At 53.2% G+C, this 21,198-nt stretch overlaps 1 protein-coding gene across 1 annotated transcript; it reads left to right on the top strand.

The window, feature by feature from the left end:
• The first annotated feature begins 2,421 nt into the window (after positions 1–2,421).
• Positions 2,422–17,358, top strand: LOC107454281 (uncharacterized). Its single transcript, XM_087151549.1, is given in 4 exon segments — positions 2,422–4,212; positions 4,252–14,397; positions 14,437–14,676; positions 14,725–17,358. Coding segments are annotated over 4 exon segments (14,655 nt in total). The 5' UTR covers positions 2,422–2,474; the 3' UTR covers positions 17,256–17,358.
• Positions 17,359–21,198: the final 3,840 nt, after the last annotated feature.

The raw sequence follows: 21,198 nt of genomic DNA on the forward strand, positions 1-21,198 counted from the left end.
CGGTTAGCCTAACGACAAGGGGGCTGTAACCCATGATCCGCCTATTTCTGAGGATATTTAACCTCAGCACCTTTGTCGGCTAGGACCGGGAACGGAATTCGTGTCAACAAGCCATCGCTGAGATTCGAACCCGGTTCACCTAAATGGTACGCGAGCCACCACGGCTCTTTCGGTTTAATTGCTGCAATCGTGGACAATTGTTTTTGTTTATGTGTCAACTTTAAATCTATCAGGGTCATGGAGGCTCAGGGGATAGCTTGCTCACCTCTCAATGAGGTGACCTGGGTTCGAATTTCTGCGATGACTGGCCAAAAAGAATTACTCACCCATCTCGTGCCGAACACAGTAAAATATCCTCAGTGGTGGATGGATTAGGAGTTTGGGTCATCAGGCTAACAGTTGGAAGTTTTCGTGGTCTTCCGATCCCTGTAAAGCAAATGTGGGTTAGTTCAATCAAAATTTCATCAGGAGGGTAAATTTCTAGCAATAATTGAGCCAGGAGTTCCCTTGTCCTCCGGATTGGGTTCAAAATTTCAAGGCTTCAGAGTTGAACATTAGTAGTCATAAACTCAAAAAATTAAATCTTCTCATTGTTCTGATTATGTTGTTGTTGCTGTGAATTTACGCCGCACTAGAGGTGCACAATGGGCTATTGGCGACGGTCTGGGAAGCATCCCGGAGGATGATCCGAAGACATGCCATCACAATTTTGATCCTCTGCGCAGGGGATGGCACCCCCGCTTCGGTATCCCGACGACCTGCTCGCATAGTCGAGCACTTTACAGTAGCACAGTTTAACGAGGACCCATACCGTACACCCTCGGTCCCTACGCAAACTGATCCAAGTGGTCACCCACCTGCACACTGACCGCAGCCAGTGATGCTTGACTTCGGTGATCTGCTGGGAACCGTGTCTTAACGATCAGTCCACTGCGGGACGTTCTGATTATGGAATGGTGAGTTTATTTTTTCAAATTGACTATGTATATAATTTTAGAAACTCTTCTTAAGAGAAAAGTAAACAATAAGATTGCGCAATTATAAACTGTAAGCAAATATTTATTTTTACGCTTTTTTTCTCTAAACTAAGATTATCTTTTTGGTATGTGATTTTATTCATTACAATTCTGAATTAGCATGAAGCGTGATTATGTTTCTGAATACACACGCACAAAAATAGATTTTAACCCCTGACTAAAACAATACTTTGATTTATTTGTAAAACGTATTCAGAAAAAGAAAGTAATTAGAAACAAAATAGGCTTTAAAAAAAAGGAATTATTTCTAAGAATTAGTATTTTTTTAAAAATGTTTTTGATAAGATTCGCTTCAATTTGGCGTACTCTACAGAAACTAGAACATATTTTTTTTCGTATTAAAAAATTTAAATAAGAAGATTCATTTAAAAAAAAATCAAGTTCTCTGTTCAACTAAAATATTTTTGTAAAATTCGAAGTTGCGGCAAATATTTTGAATCGATTTTAAAAAACATAGATATAATTTTAAGTATTAGTTGTAATTTATTTACGTTGCACTGGAGCTGTTCAATGGGCTATTGGCGGCGGAATCCTCCTTGAAGATGATTCGAAAACATGCCATCACAATTTTGATCCTCTGCAGAGGATCCCCCTCCCCACTTCGGTAGCCCGACGACCCTTAGGTAGAACGTTATAATGTACGGTAGTAGGTAGAATGTAGGGTAGAACATTTTAATGAAGGATCCATACCTCGTACCCTCGATCTCATTGCAGTCACCCAACCTGACGCCAGTGATGCTTGACTTCGGTAAAATGCCGAGAATCGTGTCCTTACGATCGGAGTGGGACGCTTACAAAATACTTTAAGTCATTAAAATAAAAGTTCAAAATTTTAAACCATTGCCGTCATGATTAAAAATGATTGAGGATTTCAAATTAGCCAAGAAGAAATGATTTTAATGATTTCTTCAAAAAGATGAATGTTAGGAAAATGTGATATTTCCAATAAAAATTTTACCCTCAATTTATTTCAAACTCAAGATCTGCAAATCAACGTGAATGGAAACAGAAAATAAAAAAAATATTTGCTTCCAAAATTTTAAATTGAAACACATCCTCTTTTCGCACCGAATAAAAATTATACCGAATTCATTAAGATAATGTATTAATAAATTACTGTTAAATAATAAAATGTTCATGAATCTCAGCACTGTAGTTCAAGCCATCAAAAATTGTATAAAAAACGATCATTTTAAGTTTAATAAGGCTAAACATAAAATTTTCATAAGGCTTAACAGATATCAAATTATTCAAAAAAATGCTACGTAAAATGTTCCACGTCGCACTGAAAAGCAGGTGTATTTACACCTGAAGATGGCATTTGCGTCAAAGCTCGCGTCATATGATATTGACAAACCTGCTCCTTCTCACGAAAACTGCTGTATAAAAAGGAGGCAGGAGGAACAGGAAAAGTATTCAGTCGAGCTTTACTTAAAGATGTTTTGGTTCAGTCGACTTTCTTTAGCTTTTTTGCTAGCTGTATGCCTTCACAGCAAGTTTGCTGTAGGGAATCACAATACACCATGGACTAGCAATGAAAGAGCTGATGCGTTTGTTAAAAGTTTTATGACTTATGCTGGAAGTTGTGGAGCGTTTTCGCAAGACCAAATGGAGGATATGAGTTCTATAGGAGAAACAATGATGGGAGCAATGGGCGGAATGAAAGGAAATATAACTCCCCACAAAATGCAAGCTTTAAACACAGCCTTCGCATCTGCAGTAGCAGAAATTGCCGTATCGGATGCAAGCGGTCAGAATGTTCGAGCGACTACTGATGCCATAGCAAGTGCTTTAGATGCGGCATTTTACGAAACAACAGGAAGCAGAAATCCTGCTTTTGTTAATGAAATCCGTACTATGATCAGTATGTTTGCCCAAGCATCAGGAAATGATAGTGCTACTAGTACAGCAGCCGCTGCAGCAGCAGGTGGATCTGGTGGCTCAGGAGGATATGGACCAGGAGGTTACGGACCAGGTGGATCAAGTGCCGCAGCAGCAGCCGCTGCAGCAGCAGGTGGATCAGGTGGTTCAGGTGGATATGGACCAGGTGGTTATGGACCAGAAGGATCAGGCGACGCAGCCGCAGCTGCTGCAGCAGCAGGTGGATCAGGAGGTTCAGGAGGAAATGGACCAGGTGGTTATGGACCAGGGGGATCAGGCGACGCAGCAGCAGCCGCTGCAGCAGCAGGAGGATCAGGAGGTTCAGGAGGATATGGACCAGGCGGTTACGGACCAGGTGGATATGGACCCGGCGGATCAGGTAACGCAGCCGCAGCAGCAGCCGCTGCAGCAGCAGGTGGATTCGGAGGTTCAGGAGGATATGGACCAGGTGGTTATGGACCAGGAGGATCAGGTGCCGCAGCAGCAGCCGCTGCAGCAGCAGGTGGATCAGGTGGACCAGGTGGATACGGACCAGGTGGATATGGTCCAGGTGGTTATGGACCCGGCGGATCAGGTGACGCAGCCGCAGCAGCAGCCGCTGCAGCAGGTGGATCAGGAGGCTCAGGAGGATATGGACCAAGCGGTTATGGACCAGGAGGATCAGGTGCCGCAGCAGCAGCAGCCGCTGCAGCAGCAGGTGGATCAGGTGGACCAGGTGGATACGGACCAGGAGGATATGGTCCAGGTGGTTATGGACCCGGCGGATCAGGTGACGCAGCCGCAGCAGCAGCCGCTGCAGCAGGTGGATCAGGAGGTTCAGGAGGTAATGGACCAGGTGGTTATGGACCAGGAAGATCAGGTGCCGCAGCAGCAGCCGCTGCAGCAGCAGGTGGATCAGGTGGACCAGGTGGATATGGACCAGGTGGTTATGGACCAGGAGGATCAGGCGACGCAGCCGCAGCTGCTGCAGCAGCAGGTGGATCAGGAGGTTCAGGAGGAAATGGATCAGGTGGTTATGGACCAGGAGGATCAGGCGACGCAGCAGCAGCCGCTGCAGCAGCAGGTGGATCTGGTGGACCAGGTGGATACGGACCAGGTGGATATGGTCCAGGTGGTTATGGACCCGGCGGATCAGGTGACGCAGCCGCAGCAGCAGCAGCTGCAGCAGGTGGATCAGGAGGCTCAGGAGGATATGGACCAGGCGGTTATGGACCAGGAGGATCAGGTGCCGCAGCAGCAGCCGCTGCAGCAGCAGGTGGACCAGGTGGATACGGACCAGGAGGATATGGTCCAGGTGGTTATGGACCCGGCGGATCAGGTGACGCAGCCGCAGCAGCAGCCGCTGCAGCAGGTGGATCAGGAGGTTCAGGAGGATATGGACCAGGTGGTTATGGACCAGGAAGATCAGGTGCCGCAGCAGCATCCGCTGCAGCAGCAGGTGGATCAGGTGGACCAGGTGGATATGGACCAGGTGGTTATGGACCCGGCGGATCAGGTGACGCAGCCGCAGCAGCAGCCGCTGCAGCAGGTGGATCAGGAGGTTCAGGAGGATATGGACCAGGTGGTTATGGACCAGGAAGATCAGGTGCCGCAGCAGCATCCGCTGCAGCAGCAGGTGGATCAGGTGGACCAGGTGGATATGGACCAGGTGGTTATGGACCAGGAGGATCAGGCGACGCAGCCGCAGCTGCTGCAGCGGCAGGTGGATCAGGAGGTTCAGGAGGAAATGGATCAGGTGGTTATGGACCAGGAGGATCAGGTGCCGCAGCAGCAGCCGCTGCAGCAGCAGGTGGATCAGGTGAACCAGGTGGATACGGACCAGGTGGATATGGTCCAGGTGGTTATGGACCCGGCGGATCAGGTGACGCAGCCGCAGCAGCAGCCGCTGCAGCAGGTGGATCAGGAGGCTCAGGAGGATATGGACCAAGCGGTTATGGACCAGGAGGATCAGGTGCCGCAGCAGCAGCAGCCGCTGCAGCAGCAGGTGGATCAGGTGGACCAGGTGGATACGGACCAGGAGGATATGGTCCAGGTGGTTATGGACCCGGCGGATCAGGTGACGCAGCCGCAGCAGCAGCCGCTGCAGCAGGTGGATCAGGAGGTTCAGGAGGTAATGGACCAGGTGGTTATGGACCAGGAAGATCAGGTGCCGCAGCAGCAGCCGCTGCAGCAGCAGGTGGATCAGGTGGACCAGGTGGATATGGACCAGGTGGTTATGGACCAGGAGGATCAGGCGACGCAGCCGCAGCTGCTGCAGCAGCAGGTGGATCAGGAGGAAATGGATCAGGTGGTTATGGACCAGGAGGATCAGGCGACGCAGCAGCAGCCGCTGCAGCAGCAGGTGGATCTGGTGGACCAGGTGGATACGGACCAGGTGGATATGGTCCAGGTGGTTATGGACCCGGCGGATCAGGTGACGCAGCCGCAGCAGCAGCAGCTGCAGCAGGTGGATCAGGAGGCTCAGGAGGATATGGACCAGGCGGTTATGGACCAGGAGGATCAGGTGCCGCAGCAGCAGCAGCCGCTGCAGCAGCAGGTGGACCAGGTGGATACGGACCAGGAGGATATGGTCCAGGTGGTTATGGACCCGGCGGATCAGGTGACGCAGCCGCAGCAGCAGCCGCTGCAGCAGGTGGATCAGGAGGTTCAGGAGGATATGGACCAGGTGGTTATGGACCAGGAAGATCAGGTGCCGCAGCAGCATCCGCTGCAGCAGCAGGTGGATCAGGTGGACCAGGTGGATATGGACCAGGTGGTTATGGACCCGGCGGATCAGGTGACGCAGCCGCAGCAGCAGCCGCTGCAGCAGGTGGATCAGGAGGTTCAGGAGGATATGGACCAGGTGGTTATGGACCAGGAAGATCAGGTGCCGCAGCAGCATCCGCTGCAGCAGCAGGTGGATCAGGTGGACCAGGTGGATATGGACCAGGTGGTTATGGACCAGGAGGATCAGGCGACGCAGCCGCAGCTGCTGCAGCAGCAGGTGGATCAGGAGGTTCAGGAGGAAATGGATCAGGTGGTTATGGACCAGGTGGATATGGACCAGGAGGATCAGGCGACGCAGCAGCAGCCGCTGCAGCAGCAGGTGGATCTGGTGGACCAGGTGGATACGGACCAGGTGGATATGGTTCAGGTGGTTATAGACCCGGCGGATCAGGTGCCGCAGCAGCAGCAGCCGCTGCAGCAGCAGGTGGATCAGGTGGACCAGGTGGATACGGACCAGGTGGTTATGGACCCGGCGGATCAGGTGACGCAGCCGCTGCAGCAGCCGCTGCAGCAGGTGGATCAGGAGGTTCAGGAGGATATGGACCAGGCGGTTATGGACCTGGAGGATCAGGTGCCGCAGCAGCAGCCGCTGCAGCAGCAGGTGGATCAGGTGGACCAGGTGGATATGGTCCAGGTGGTTATGGACCCGGCGGATCAGGTGACGCAGCCGCAGCAGCAGCCGCTGCAGCAGGTGGATCAGAAGGTTCAGGAGGATATGGACCAGGTGGTTATGGACCAGGAGGATCAGGCGACGCAGCCGCAGCAGCAGCCGCAGCAGCAGGTGGATCAGGAGGTTCAGGAGGATATGGACCAGGTGGTTATGGACCAGGAGGATCAGGCGACGCAGCAGCAGCCGCTGCAGCAGGTGGATCAGGAGGTTCAGGAGGATATGGACCAGGTGGTTATGGCCCAGGAGGATCAGGCGACGCAGCCGCAGCAGCAGGTGGATCAGGAGGTTCAAGAGGATATGGACCAGGTGGTTATGGACCAGGAGGATCAGGCGACGCAGCAGCAGCCGCTGCAGCTGCAGGTGGATCTGGTGGACCAGGTGGATACGGACCAGGTGGATATGGTCCAGGTGGTTATGGACCCGGCGGATCAGGTGACGCAGCCGCAGCAGCAGCCGCTGCTGCAGGTGGATCAGGAGGTTCAGGAGGATATGGACCAGGTGGTTATGGACCAGGAGGATCAGGCGACGCTGCCGCAGCTGCTGCAGCAGCAGGTGGATCAGGAGATTCAGGAGGAAATGGACCAGGTGGTTATGGATCAGGTGGTTATGGACCAGGAGGATCAGGCGACGCAGCAGCAGCCGCTGCAGCAGCAGGTGGATCTGGTGGACCAGGTGGATACGGACCAGGAGGATATGGACCAGGTGGTTATGGACCAGGAGGATCAGGTGCCGCAGCAGCAGCCGCTGCAGCAGCAGGTGGATCAGGAGGTTCAGGAGGATATGGACCAGGCGGTTATGGACCAGGAGGATCAGGTGCCGCAGCAGCAGCCGCTGCAGCAGCAGGTGGATCAGGTGGACCAGGTGGATATGGTCCAGGTGGTTATGGACCCGGCGGATCAGGTGACGCAGCCGCAGCAGCAGCCGCTGCAGCAGGTGGATCAGGAGGTTCAGGAGGATATGGACCAGGTGGTTATGGACCAGGAGGATCAGGCGACGCAGCCGCAGCAGCAGCCGCAGCAGCAGGTGGATCAGGAGGTTCAGGAGGATATGGACCAGGTGGTTATGGACCAGGAGGATCAGGCGACGCAGCAGCAGCCGCTGCAGCTGCAGGTGGATCTGGTGGACCAGGTGGATACGGGCCAGGTGGATATGGTCCAGGTGGTTATGGACCCGGCGGATCAGGTGACGCAGCCGCAGCAGCAGCCGCTGCAGCAGGTGGATCAGGAGGTTCAGGAGGATATGGACCAGGTGGTTATGGACCAGGAGGATCAGGCGACGCAGCAGCAGCCGCTGCAGCTGCAGGTGGATCTGGTGGACCAGGTGGATACGGGCCAGGTGGATATGGTCCAGGTGGTTATGGACCCGGCGGATCAGGTAACGCAGCCGCAGCAGCAGCCGCTGCAGCAGGTGGATCAGGAGGTTCAGGAGGATATGGACCAGGTGGTTATGGACCAGGAGGATCAGGGGACGCAGCCGCAGCTGCTGCAACAGCAGGTGGATCAGGAGGTTCAGGAGGAAATGGACCAGGTGGTTATGGATCAGGTGGTTATGGACCAGGAGGATCAGGCGACGCAGCAGCAGCCGCTGCAGCAGCAGCCGCTGCAGCAGCAGCCGCTGCAGCAGCAGGTGGATCAGGAGGTTCAGGAGGATATGGACCAGGCGGTTATGGACCAGGAGGATCAGGTGCCGCAGCAGCAGCCGCTGCAGCAACAGGTGGATCAGGTGGACCAGGTGGATATGGTCCAGGTGGTTATGGACCCGGCGGATCAGGTGACGCAGCCGCAGCTGCAGCCGCTGCAGCAGGTGGATCAGGAGGTTCAGGAGGATATGGACCAGGTGGTTATGGACCAGGTGGATATGGACCAGGAGGATCAGGCGACGCAGCAGCAGCCGCTGCAGCAGCAGGTGGATCTGGTGGACCAGGTGGATACGGGCCAGGCGGATATGGTCCAGGTGGTTATGGACCCGGCGGATCAGGTGACGCAGCCGCAGCAGCAGCCGCTGCTGCAGGTGGATCAGGAGGTTCAGGAGGATATGGACCAGGTGGTTATGGACCAGGAGGATCAGGCGACGCAGCCGCAGCTGCTGCAGCAGCAGGTGGATCAGGAGATTCAGGAGGAAATGGACCAGGTGGTTATGGATCAGGTGGTTATGGACCACGAGGATCAGGCGACGCAGCAGCAGCCGCTGCAGCAGCAGGTGGATCTGGTGGACCAGGTGGATACGGACCAGGAGGATATGGACCAGGTGGTTATGGACCAGGAGGATCAGGTGCCGCAGCAGCAGCCGCTGCAGCAGCAGGTGGATCAGGAGGTTCAGGAGGATATGGACCAGGCGGTTATGGACCAGGAGGATCAGGTGCCGCAGCAGCAGCCGCTGCAGCAGCAGGTGGATCAGGTGGACCAGGTGGATATGGTCCAGGTGGTTATGGACCCGGCGGATCAGGTGACGCAGCCGCAGCAGCAGCCGCTGCAGCAGGTGGATCAGGAGGTTCAGGAGGATATGGACCAGGTGGTTATGGACCAGGAGGATCAGGCGACGCAGCCGCAGCAGCAACCGCAGCAGCAGGTGGATCAGTAGGTTCAGGAGGATATGGACCAGGTGGTTATGGACCAGGAGGATCAGGCGACGCAGCAGCAGCCGCTGCAGCTGCAGGTGGATCTGGTGGACCAGGTGGATACGGGCCAGGTGGATATGGTCCAGGTGGTTATGGACCCGGCGGATCAGGTGACGCAGCCGCAGCAGCAGCCGCTGCAGCAGGTGGATCAGGAGGTTCAGGAGGATATGGACCAGGTGGTTATGGACCAGGAGGATCAGGCGACGCAGCAGCAGCCGCTGCAGCTGCAGGTGGATCTGGTGGACCAGGTGGATACGGGCCAGGTGGATATGGTCCAGGTGGTTATGGACCCGGCGGATCAGGTAACGCAGCCGCAGCAGCAGCCGCTGCAGCAGGTGGATCAGGAGGTTCAGGAGGATATGGACCAGGTGGTTATGGACCAGGAGGATCAGGGGACGCAGCAGCAGCTGCTGCAACAGCAGGTGGATCAGGAGGTTCAGGAGGAAATGGACCAGGTGGTTATGGATCAGGTGGTTATGGACCAGGAGGATCAGGCGACGCAGCAGCAGCCGCTGCAGCAGCAGGTGGATCAGGAGGTTCAGGAGGATATGGACCAGGCGGTTATGGACCAGGAGGATCAGGTGCCGCAGCAGCAGCCGCTGCAGCAACAGGTGGATCAGGTGGACCAGGTGGATATGGTCCAGGTGGTTATGGACCCGGCGGATCAGGTGACGCAGCCGCAGCTGCAGCCGCTGCAGCAGGTGGATCAGGAGGTTCAGGAGGATATGGACCAGGTGGTTATGGACCAGGTGGATATGGACCAGGAGGATCAGGCGACGCAGCAGCAGCCGCTGCAGCAGCAGGTGGATCTGGTGGACCAGGTGGATACGGGCCAGGTGGATATGGTCCAGGTGGTTATGGACCCGGCGGATCAGGTGACGCAGCCGCAGCAGCAGCCGCTGCAGCAGGTGGATCAGGAGGTTCAGGAGGATATGGACCAGGTGGTTATGGACCAGGAGGATCAGGCGACGCAGCCGCAGCTGCTGCAGCAGCAGGTGGATCAGGAGGTTCAGGAGGAAATGGACCAGGTGGTTATGGATCAGGTGGTTATGGACCAGGAGGATCAGGCGACGCAGCAGCAGCCGCTGCAGCAGCAGGTGGATCTGGTGGACCAGGTGGATACGGGCCAGGTGGATATGGTCCAGGTGGTTATGGACCAGGAGGATCAGGCGACGCAGCCGCAGCTGCTGCAGCAGCAGGTGGATCAGGAGGTTCAGGAGGAAATGGATCAGGTGGTTATGGACCTGGTGGATATGGACCAGGAGGATCAGGCGACGCAGCAGCAGCCGCTGCAGCAGCAGGTGGATCTGGTGGACCAGGTGGATACGGACCAGGTGGATATGGTCCAGGTGGTTATGGACCCGGCGGATCAGGTGACGCAGCAGCAGCCGCTGCAGCAGCAGGTGGACCAGGTGGATACGGACCAGGTGGATATGGTCCAGGTGGTTATGGACCCGGCGGATCAGGTGACGCAGCCGCAGCAGCAGCCGCTGCAGCAGGTGGATCAGGAGGTAATGGACCAGGTGGTTATGGACCAGGTGGATATGGACCAGGAGGATCAGGCGACGCAGCAGCAGCCGCTGCAGCAGCAGGTGGATCTGGTGGACCAGGTGGATACGGGCCAGGTGGATATGGTCCAGGTGGTTATGGACCAGGAGGATCAGGCGACGCAGCCGCAGCTGCTGCAGCAGCAGGTGGATCAGGAGGTTCAGGAGGAAATGGATCAGGTGGTTATGGACCAGGTGGATATGGACCAGGAGGATCAGGCGACGCAGCAGCAGCCGCTGCAGCAGCAGGTGGATCTGGTGGACCAGGTGGATACGGGCCAGGTGGATATGGTCCAGGTGGTTATGGACCCGGCGGATCAGGTGACGCAGCCGCAGCAGCAGCCGCTGCAGCAGGTGGATCAGGAGGTTCAGGAGGATATGGACCAGGTGGTTATGGACCAGGAGGATCAGGCGACGCAGCCGCAGCTGCTGCAGCAGCAGGTGGATCAGGAGGTTCAGGAGGAAATGGACCAGGTGGTTATGGATCAGGTGGTTATGGACCAGGAGGATCAGGCGACGCAGCAGCAGCCGCTGCAGCAGCAGGTGGATCTGGTGGACCAGGTGGATACGGGCCACGTGGATATGGTCCAGGTGGTTATGGACCAGGAGGATCAGGCGACGCAGCCGCAGCTGCTGCAGCAGCAGGTGGATCAGGAGGTTCAGGAGGAAATGGATCAGGTGGTTATGGACCTGGTGGATATGGACCAGGAGGATCAGGCGACGCAGCAGCAGCCGCTGCAGCAGCAGGTGGATCTGGTGGACCAGGTGGATACGGACCAGGTGGATATGGTCCAGGTGGTTATGGACCCGGCGGATCAGGTGACGCAGCAGCAGCCGCTGCAGCAGCAGGTGGACCAGGTGGATACGGACCAGGTGGATATGGTCCAGGTGGTTATGGACCCGGCGGATCAGGTGACGCAGCCGCAGCAGCAGCCGCTGCAGCAGGTGGATCAGGAGGTTCAGGAGGTAATGGACCAGGTGGTTATGGACCAGGAAGATCAGGCGACGCAGCAGCAGCCGCTGCAGCTGCAGGTGGATCTGGTGGACCAGGTGGATACGGGCCAGGTGGATATGGTCCAGGTGGTTATGGACCAGGAGGATCAGGCGACGCAGCCGCAGCTGCTGCAGCAGCAGGTGGATCAGGAGGTTCAGGAGGAAATGGATCAGGTGGTTATGGACCAGGTGGATATGGACCAGGAGGATCAGGCGACGCAGCAGCAGCCGCTGCAGCAGCAGGTGGATCTGGTGGACCAGGTGGATACGGACCAGGTGGATATGGTCCAGGTGGTTATGGACCCGGCGGATCAGGTGACGCAGCAGCAGCCGCTGCAGCAGCAGGTGGATCAGGTGGACCAGGTGGATACGGACCAGGTGGATATGGTCCAGGTGGTTATGGACCCGGCGGATCAGGTGACGCAGCCGCTGCAGCAGGTGGATCAGGAGGTTCAGGAGGATATGGACCAGGCGGTTATGGACCTGGAGGATCAGGTGCAGCAGCAGCAGCCGCTGCAGCAGCAGGTGGATCAGGTGGACCAGGTGGATATGGTCCAGGTGGTTATGGACCCGGCGGATCAGGTGACGCCGCCGCAGCAGCAGCCGCTGCAGCAGGTGGATCAGGAGGTTCAGGAGGATATGGACCAGGTGGTTATGGACCAGGAGGATCAGGCGACGCAGCAGCAGCCGCTGCAGCTGCAGGTGGATCTGGTGGACCAGGTGGATACGGGCCAGGTGGATATGGTCCAGGTGGTTATGGACCCGGCGGATCAGGTGACGCAGCCGCAGCAGCAGCCGCTGCAGCAGGTGGATCAGGAGGTTCAGGAGGATATGGACCAGGTGGTTATGGCCCAGGAGGATCAGGCGACGCAGCCGCAGCCGCAGGTGGATCAGGAGGTTCAAGAGGATATGGACCAGGTGGTTATGGACCAGGAGGATCAGGCGACGCAGCAGCAGCCGCTGCTGCTGCAGGTGGATCTGGTGGACCAGGTGGATACGGACCAGGTGGATATGGTCCAGGTGGTTATGGACCCGGCGGATCAGGTGACGCAGCCGCAGCAGCAGCCGCTGCAGCAGGTGGATCAGGAGGTTCAGGAGGATATGGACCAGGTGGTTATGGACCAGGAGGATCAGGCGACGCAGCCGCAGCTGCTGCAGCAGCAGGTGGATCAGGAGGTTCAGGAGGAAATGGACCAGGTGGTTATGGATCAGGTGGTTATGGACCAGGAGGATCAGGCGACGCAGCAGCAGCCGCTGCAGCAGCAGGTGGATCTGGTGGACCAGGTGGATACGGACCAGGTGGATATGGTCCAGGTGCTTATGGACCTGGCGGATCAGGTGACGCAGCCGCAGCAGCAGCCGCTGCAGCAGGTGGATCAGGAGGCTCAAGAGGATATGGACCAGGTGGTTATGGACCAGGAGGATCAGGTGCCGCAGCAGCAGCCGCTGCAGCAGCAGGTGGATCAGGAGGTTCAGGAGGATATGGACCAGGCGGTTATGGACCAGGAGGATCAGGTGCCGCAGCAGCAGCCGCTGCAGCAGCTGGTGGATCAGGTGGACCAGGAGGATATGGACCAGGTGGTTATGGACCAGGAGGATCAGGCGACGCAGCAGCAGCCGCTGCAGCTGCAGGTGGATCTGGTGGACCAGGTTGATACGGGCCAGGTGGATATGGTCCAGGTGGTTATGGACCCGGCGGGTCAGGTGACGCAGCCGCAGCAGCAGCCGCTGCAGCAGGTGGATCAGGAGGTTCAGGAGGATATGGACCAGGTGGTTATGGACCAGGAGGATCAGGCGGCGCAGCCGCAGCAGCAGCAGGTGGATCAGGAGGTTCAGGAGGATATGGACCAGGTGGTTATGGACCAGGAGGATCAGGCGACGCAGCAGCAGCCGCTGCAGCTGCAGGTGGATCTGGTGGACCAGGTGGATACGGGCCAGGTGGATATGGTCCAGGTGGTTATGGACCCGGCGGATCAGGTGACGCAGCCGCAGCAGCAGCCGCTGCAGCAGGTGGATCAGGAGGATATGGACCAGGTGGTTATGGACCAGGAGGATCAGGCGACGCAGCCGCAGCTGCTGCAGCAGCAGCTGGATCAGGAGGTTCAGGAGGAAATGGACCAGGTGGTTATGGATCAGGTGGTTATGGACCAGGAGGATCAGGCGACGCAGCAGCAGCCGCTGCAGCTGCAGGTGGATCTGGTGGACCAGGTGGATACGGGCCAGGTGGATATGGTCCAGGTGGTTATGGACCAGGAGGATCAGGCGACGCAGCCGCAGCTGCTGCAGCAGCAGGTGGATCAGGAGGTTCAGGAGGAAATGGATCAGGTGGTTATGGACCAGGTGGATATGGACCAGGAGGATCAGGCGACGCAGCAGCAGCCGCTGCAGCAGCAGGTGGATCTGGTGGACCAGGTGGATACGGACCAGGTGGATATGGTCCAGGTGGTTATGGACCCGGCGGATCAGGTGACGCAGCAGCAGCCGCTGCAGCAGCAGGTGGATCAGGTGGACCAGGTGGATACGGACCAGGTGGATATGGTCCAGGTGGTTATGGACCCGGCGGATCAGGTGACGCAGCCGCTGCAGCAGGTGGATCAGGAGGTTCAGGAGGATATGGACCAGGCGGTTATGGACCTGGAGGATCAGGTGCAGCAGCAGCAGCCGCTGCAGCAGCAGGTGGATCAGGTGGACCAGGTGGATATGGTCCAGGTGGTTATGGACCCGGCGGATCAGGTGACGCCGCCGCAGCAGCAGCCGCTGCAGCAGGTGGATCAGGAGGTTCAGGAGGATATGGACCAGGTGGTTATGGACCAGGAGGATCAGGCGACGCAGCAGCAGCCGCTGCAGCTGCAGGTGGATCTGGTGGACCAGGTGGATACGGGCCAGGTGGATATGGTCCAGGTGGTTATGGACCCGGCGGATCAGGTGACGCAGCCGCAGCAGCAGCCGCTGCAGCAGGTGGATCAGGAGGTTCAGGAGGATATGGACCAGGTGGTTATGGCCCAGGAGGATCAGGCGACGCAGCCGCAGCCGCAGGTGGATCAGGAGGTTCAAGAGGATATGGACCAGGTGGTTATGGACCAGGAGGATCAGGCGACGCAGCAGCAGCCGCTGCTGCTGCAGGTGGATCTGGTGGACCAGGTGGATACGGACCAGGTGGATATGGTCCAGGTGGTTATGGACCCGGCGGATCAGGTGACGCAGCCGCAGCAGCAGCCGCTGCAGCAGGTGGATCAGGAGGTTCAGGAGGATATGGACCAGGTGGTTATGGACCAGGAGGATCAGGCGACGCAGCCGCAGCTGCTGCAGCAGCAGGTGGATCAGGAGGTTCAGGAGGAAATGGACCAGGTGGTTATGGATCAGGTGGTTATGGACCAGGAGGATCAGGCGACGCAGCAGCAGCCGCTGCAGCAGCAGGTGGATCTGGTGGACCAGGTGGATACGGACCAGGTGGATATGGTCCAGGTGCTTATGGACCTGGCGGATCAGGTGACGCAGCCGCAGCAGCAGCCGCTGCAGCAGGTGGATCAGGAGGCTCAAGAGGATATGGACCAGGTGGTTATGGACCAGGAGGATCAGGTGCCGCAGCAGCAGCCGCTGCAGCAGCAGGTGGATCAGGAGGTTCAGGAGGATATGGACCAGGCGGTTATGGACCAGGAGGATCAGGTGCCGCAGCAGCAGCCGCTGCAGCAGCTGGTGGATCAGGTGGACCAGGAGGATATGGACCAGGTGGTTATGGACCAGGAGGATCAGGCGACGCAGCAGCAGCCGCTGCAGCTGCAGGTGGATCTGGTGGACCAGGTTGATACGGGCCAGGTGGATATGGTCCAGGTGGTTATGGACCCGGCGGGTCAGGTGACGCAGCCGCAGCAGCAGCCGCTGCAGCAGGTGGATCAGGAGGTTCAGGAGGATATGGACCAGGTGGTTATGGACCAGGAGGATCAGGCGGCGCAGCCGCAGCAGCAGCAGGTGGATCAGGAGGTTCAGGAGGATATGGACCAGGTGGTTATGGACCAGGAGGATCAGGCGACGCAGCAGCAGCCGCTGCAGCTGCAGGTGGATCTGGTGGACCAGGTGGATACGGGCCAGGTGGATATGGTCCAGGTGGTTATGGACCCGGCGGATCAGGTGACGCAGCCGCAGCAGCAGCCGCTGCAGCAGGTGGATCAGGAGGATATGGACCAGGTGGTTATGGACCAGGAGGATCAGGCGACGCAGCAGCAGCCGCTGCAGCTGCAGGTGGATCTGGTGGACCAGGTTGATACGGGCCAGGTGGATATGGTCCAGGTGGTTATGGACCCGGCGGGTCAGGTGACGCAGCCGCAGCAGCAGCCGCTGCAGCAGGTGGATCAGGAGGTTCAGGAGGATATGGACCAGGTGGTTATGGACCAGGAGGATCAGGCGGCGCAGCCGCAGCAGCAGCAGGTGGATCAGGAGGTTCAGGAGGATATGGACCAGGTGGTTATGGACCAGGAGGATCAGGCGACGCAGCAGCAGCCGCTGCAGCTGCAGGTGGATCTGGTGGACCAGGTGGATACGGGCCAGGTGGATATGGTCCAGGTGGTTATGGACCCGGCGGATCAGGTGACGCAGCCGCAGCAGCAGCCGCTGCAGCAGGTGGATCAGGAGGATATGGACCAGGTGGTTATGGACCAGGAGGATCAGGCGACGCAGCCGCAGCTGCTGCAGCAGCAGCTGGATCAGGAGGTTCAGGAGGAAATGGACCAGGTGGTTATGGATCAGGTGGTTATGGACCAGGAGGATCAGGCGACGCAGCAGCAGCCGCTGCAGCTGCAGGTGGATCTGGTGGACCAGGTGGATACGGTCCAGGTGGATATGGTCCAGGTGGTTATGGACCCGGTGGATCAGGTGACGCAGCCGCAGCAGCAGCCGCTGCAGCAGGTGGATCAGGAGGTTCAGGAGGAAATGGACCAGGTGGTTATGGACCAGGAAGATCAGGCGACGCAGCAGCAGCCGCTGCAGCAGCAGGTGGATCTGGTGGACCAGGTGGATACGGACCAGGTGGATATGGTCCAGGTGGTTATGGACCCGGCGGATCAGGTGACGCAGCCGCAGCAGTAGCCGCTGCAGCAGGTGGATCAGGAGGCTCAAGAGGATATGGACCAGGCGGTTATGGACCAGGAGGATCAGGTGCCGCAGCAGCAGCTGCTGCAGCAGCAGGTGGATCTGGTGGACCAGGTGGATATGGACCAGGTGGTTATGGACAAGGAGGATCAGGTGCCGCAGCAGCAGCCGCTGCAGCAGCAGGTGGACCAGGTGGATACGGACCAGGTGGATATGGTCCAGGTGGTTATGGACCCGGCGGATCAGGTGACGCAGCCGCAGCAGCAGCCGCTGCAGCAGGTGGATCAGGAGGTTCAGGTGGATATGGACCCGGTGGTTATGGACCAGGTGAATCAGGTGCCGCAGCAGCATCCGCTGCAGCATCGGCGATTTCGTCTCCAGCATCAACTTCTCGAATTTCTTTTGTTGCGTCAAAATTAGTGTCTGGAGGTACAGCTAATGCTTCAAATCTTTCAAATACAATTGGAACTGTAATGTCTCAAGTAAGAGCTGGTAATCCCGGAGCTTCTGAATGTGAAGTTACTATACAAGCACTCGTTGAATTGATCGCAGCTTTGATTCATATTCTTGGTTCAGCTAGCATTGGAAATGTCAACTATGGTTCTGCAGCACAATCTGCTGCAGTAGTTAGTGAATCATTCCAATCTGCATTTCACTGATTTATAATTTTTTCCTCTTTTTGTGTATTCTAATTCTTTTTGTTTTAAACATTCTGTACCTAAAGGGAAATCTAAATTATGTAATAAATGTTTGCAATGTAAATTCATTTGCATTATTTTTTTGAATATCTGTATCATTCGAGGATGATTTTGAACAATATTTTAAGTATAAAAATACAATTGCAAAAGTTATAAAATATTTAAAAAATAAGTTTACTTTTACATTAAAATTTTCTAATACTGTGAAAGCGATAAAAAATGCGTATATTTTTCTACATTTTTGCTATGAAAAGACTTCCTCTAGTCTGAAAGAAAGAGATTTTTATATGCCGCATAAAACTTAATTAACGCTTTTATTGCAAAGGAAATATTTTATTTGTTATAAGATAATGTGAATTTATGCTGACCATATCTTGTACTGGAAGAGACCTTTCATAATAATAATATTATGGGTATTGACTAGCATATCAGCTATATGCTAGCCAAACATGGCGGGATCGACTACTTTTATCCTCTGACGAAACCACAAATTAATTTACAGGTTGAGGTGGGTAAGCAATGCGATTTGGCAGGTGGTCAAGGTGGTCAAACACAACTAATGGGAGACACTCCCAAATGTCAAGGAGAATAGGCTTTCTAGTGATTTCTTTCTGAATCAGTTCCTTACTGGTCACGGAGTGTTCGGCGAGCACCAAGCTAGACTATTTCAGGCCACTGCTAGCCGTAAATATTGTGGAAGGTATCAATCCCTCAGACACTTTATCACCTAGTGCGAAAAATTTCGGACACTTCGTGGTAACCTTTTCCATAACATGAACGACATGACACTTTGGTTCAGACCTTAAGTACAAAAACAGGCTATTATCGAGATTATCAAACGTACCTTGGTGGACATTATGACACCAGATGATCTCTTGGACTCCTTACACATGGATTAAACTTGGCCTCATTGCTCTTCTTGCTTCTCCTTGGAGTGCTACTATGCGACCACCTGCCCTGCCTCAAACATATTAGTTTTAATCTCACTCTATTGCATCTCATTATTATTTATTGGAACGTTTTTGGTTCGATTTTTATATAACTGTTTTATCCTTTTATGAAGGCAGACATAACAATATTTTATGCAATTTTGTATACTATGTTACTGCAACCATGTATCTGTTGGAATGGTCTGTAAACTTTGCTCACTATAAGGGAGGTTTCGTCGGCAAACTGCATTATAAGGCGAACCTCTCGGAGCTTAATTTCCTATTGCTGGGGCCGTCACCTGTTTTTAAAAAAATTCTGTAAAGTTGGATCTTTTTAATAAATGCCACGGATGTGCCTAGCCGAACTGGTTGTCCGGCTGGGCACATGTGCGGGTGTTCGAATCGCGACCCCCTCGTCTGGGCAATCGCGGCGACGGGTCGCTTCCACCGTGTGTCCAAATTTTGGGCGGGTCGGACAAACTATTCCTTACGGGTATTGACTATTGTTCCTGTTGTTTTTACTTAAATGCTTCCTCTGAGGCCACTTGCCAACTACTGATTCATTGTATATTTGGTGTAGTGAGTTCGCTGATTTGCTCCGTAATTTTTACTTTTTTCTGTGTGCAAAATTTTATATTTTCATTTGCTTGCAACCTACGATTTGTTATGCAAGACTCTTCTCTTGTCTCCACTGGGCCTGCCTGTTGTTAATCCTTCATTTTACTTGTTTTACTTTATACAACAATGAAATGGTTTGTAGGTTCACTGGCTCACTATAAGGGAGGTCTCGTCGGCAAACTGTATTATAAGGTGGACCTCTTGGAGCTTTTAATGTTTTCTTGCTGTTGCCATCAGCTTTATATGTTTGGTTTTTGATAAATGCCACGGATGTGACCTAACTGATCTGGTTGGTCGGCTGGGAGCATGTGCCGGCTGTCGGATTGCGGCCCCCTCGACTGGGCTGTCGCGGCGGCGGGTCATATCCTCCGAGTGCTCAAATTTGGGCGGGGGTCGGATCAGCTAAATTCTTCTTATGGGTATTGAAATTGTACTTGGATATTAATTATTCAGTCATTGAATGAATAACAGTTATTGATTTCAACATAAAAACAAATTTAAGAAATAGTATCAAGTGAAATTAAAGCAAACGGGGTTGTAATAAACTATCATGGGATATCAGCAAACCAATAGTCACACTTCTTGTGCTTAACAAAGAAAAGATTGATATCACTCAATTTGGAATAAAGTAAACACTAAAAATAATCAAAATCATAGATTTATGAAAATAATACAGAGACTTGCTATATCCAAATACAATCATCGGTTGTTTCCAATTAAAACAAACAAGCATATGCTACAAATCAAATACTTGCCCATACAAGGAAAAAATAATTAACCAGCACAAAAATCTTGACAATTCAAACTGCATGTTCAGAGATCTTTTATTTCATTAATTATATTAAACAGACAATTTTTTTTACCGAAATAAGTGCATCGTTTCTTGACAAAATTTTAGCAAAGACATGCCTAAATTTAACTAGAAACGAAAGGGGTAACAAATGTAAGGATTTGAAATAAAGCAGTGTAAAAGATACGAGATAAGGATATATTTACAGCGTGATAAGAAGATAAAATACAAGAGTAACACCTAAATTGAGTATCTTATATAATAAGGAAAAATTCGAAGTTATAAAGAGGTCGATAAGAAGGATTCGCTAAAATTTATAACGATTTGAGGATTTCCATTAATATTAAAGCCGACATTCCCTTGATAGCATCTTGGAGAGGCAGAAGGTTTTCGTTCCAAATTGATACCCAACAAAAGCAAATTGAAAGAAATTTTATATTCTACAAAAACAAATTGAAAGAAGAAATTTAACCCTGCCACAAAAGCTGCAAATCGTTTGTGGTTGCCCCCTTCTGGGTGGTTCTTTGTTCTTGTTTAACATTTGTGGGGTCATTGAAGAACGAAAAAGTTGTTTTGAGGTTCATCTTTCAGTCAGAGAGTTTATTCTGAAAAATTGATTGAGTGGAGAAGCAAATGAGTTTAAAAACCGGGAAGAAATAGCCAATAAATTAACATCTATAGTGGGTTAAAGTCATAAATTAGTTTTAATGACATCCTCTTCCAAAAGACGGCAAAATACGAATGATAATAGAGGGTCTAAATTAAGAACCATTCACATGAGAGACTATTTCAACGAATTATTTTATGCTTTAGTACAAGTTTTGGCCAACGACAGAAAGGGAATCTTCGGTCTATAGTCCTAGAGTGCTACCCTCCCTGAAATGGACTATTTTTTATTCCATAGCAACAAATGGCCTCAGACTTTATGACGGGGGTGAGTTCTTACCGTAGACAAATTATATATCTCTCCACAGGAAGCTAAATGACTAGCAATGTAGGACGAACAGATATCTTCAGTATATTTACGTTTAAGTTGAAAAAAATCCCTTAAATTAAGAAACATCACTTGTAAGTTTCACATAGAATAAACTCAAACTGTTATATCATTAAAAGTGAATAAAGGTTTAAAAAAAATTGAAAGAAAAGACTTAAATAAAAGAGTAACATTACACAAAGTATAACTGCGACAGTGTCTTAGATTTGTTCAAAAGCTAACTTGAATCAATTTTTTTACTTTCCTTATCATTTTTTATTGAAATTAAAAAGCACGCACGAGGGAAAATCCTTTTGTATTTTAGCATAAGATAATCGCTTTATAAAGAGATACAAATAAGAAAACAAATCTTTAAAACCACTTATAATTTAAACAACTTATTCGCGGGACTAATATCTTTAAATCAACTCGAATTAATTATTTAACTTAAAACGAAACTTTTGAACTTTAAAAGAAATATTCTTTTTATAAAAATTGTTATAAATGTCGGAAGAACTACACTACAAACAATTGTGGTCGCTACTTTTTCAAAAAAGTGGGGCAATAAGAGTAGAGCAATAAGAAGGAGTGATT

The sequence above is a fragment of the Parasteatoda tepidariorum genome, chromosome 9 (genome assembly GCF_982258835.1).
Source record: "Parasteatoda tepidariorum strain Cologne lab strain chromosome 9, Ptep-v5.0, whole genome shotgun sequence".
Lineage (NCBI taxonomy): Eukaryota > Metazoa > Arthropoda > Arachnida > Araneae > Theridiidae > Parasteatoda > Parasteatoda tepidariorum.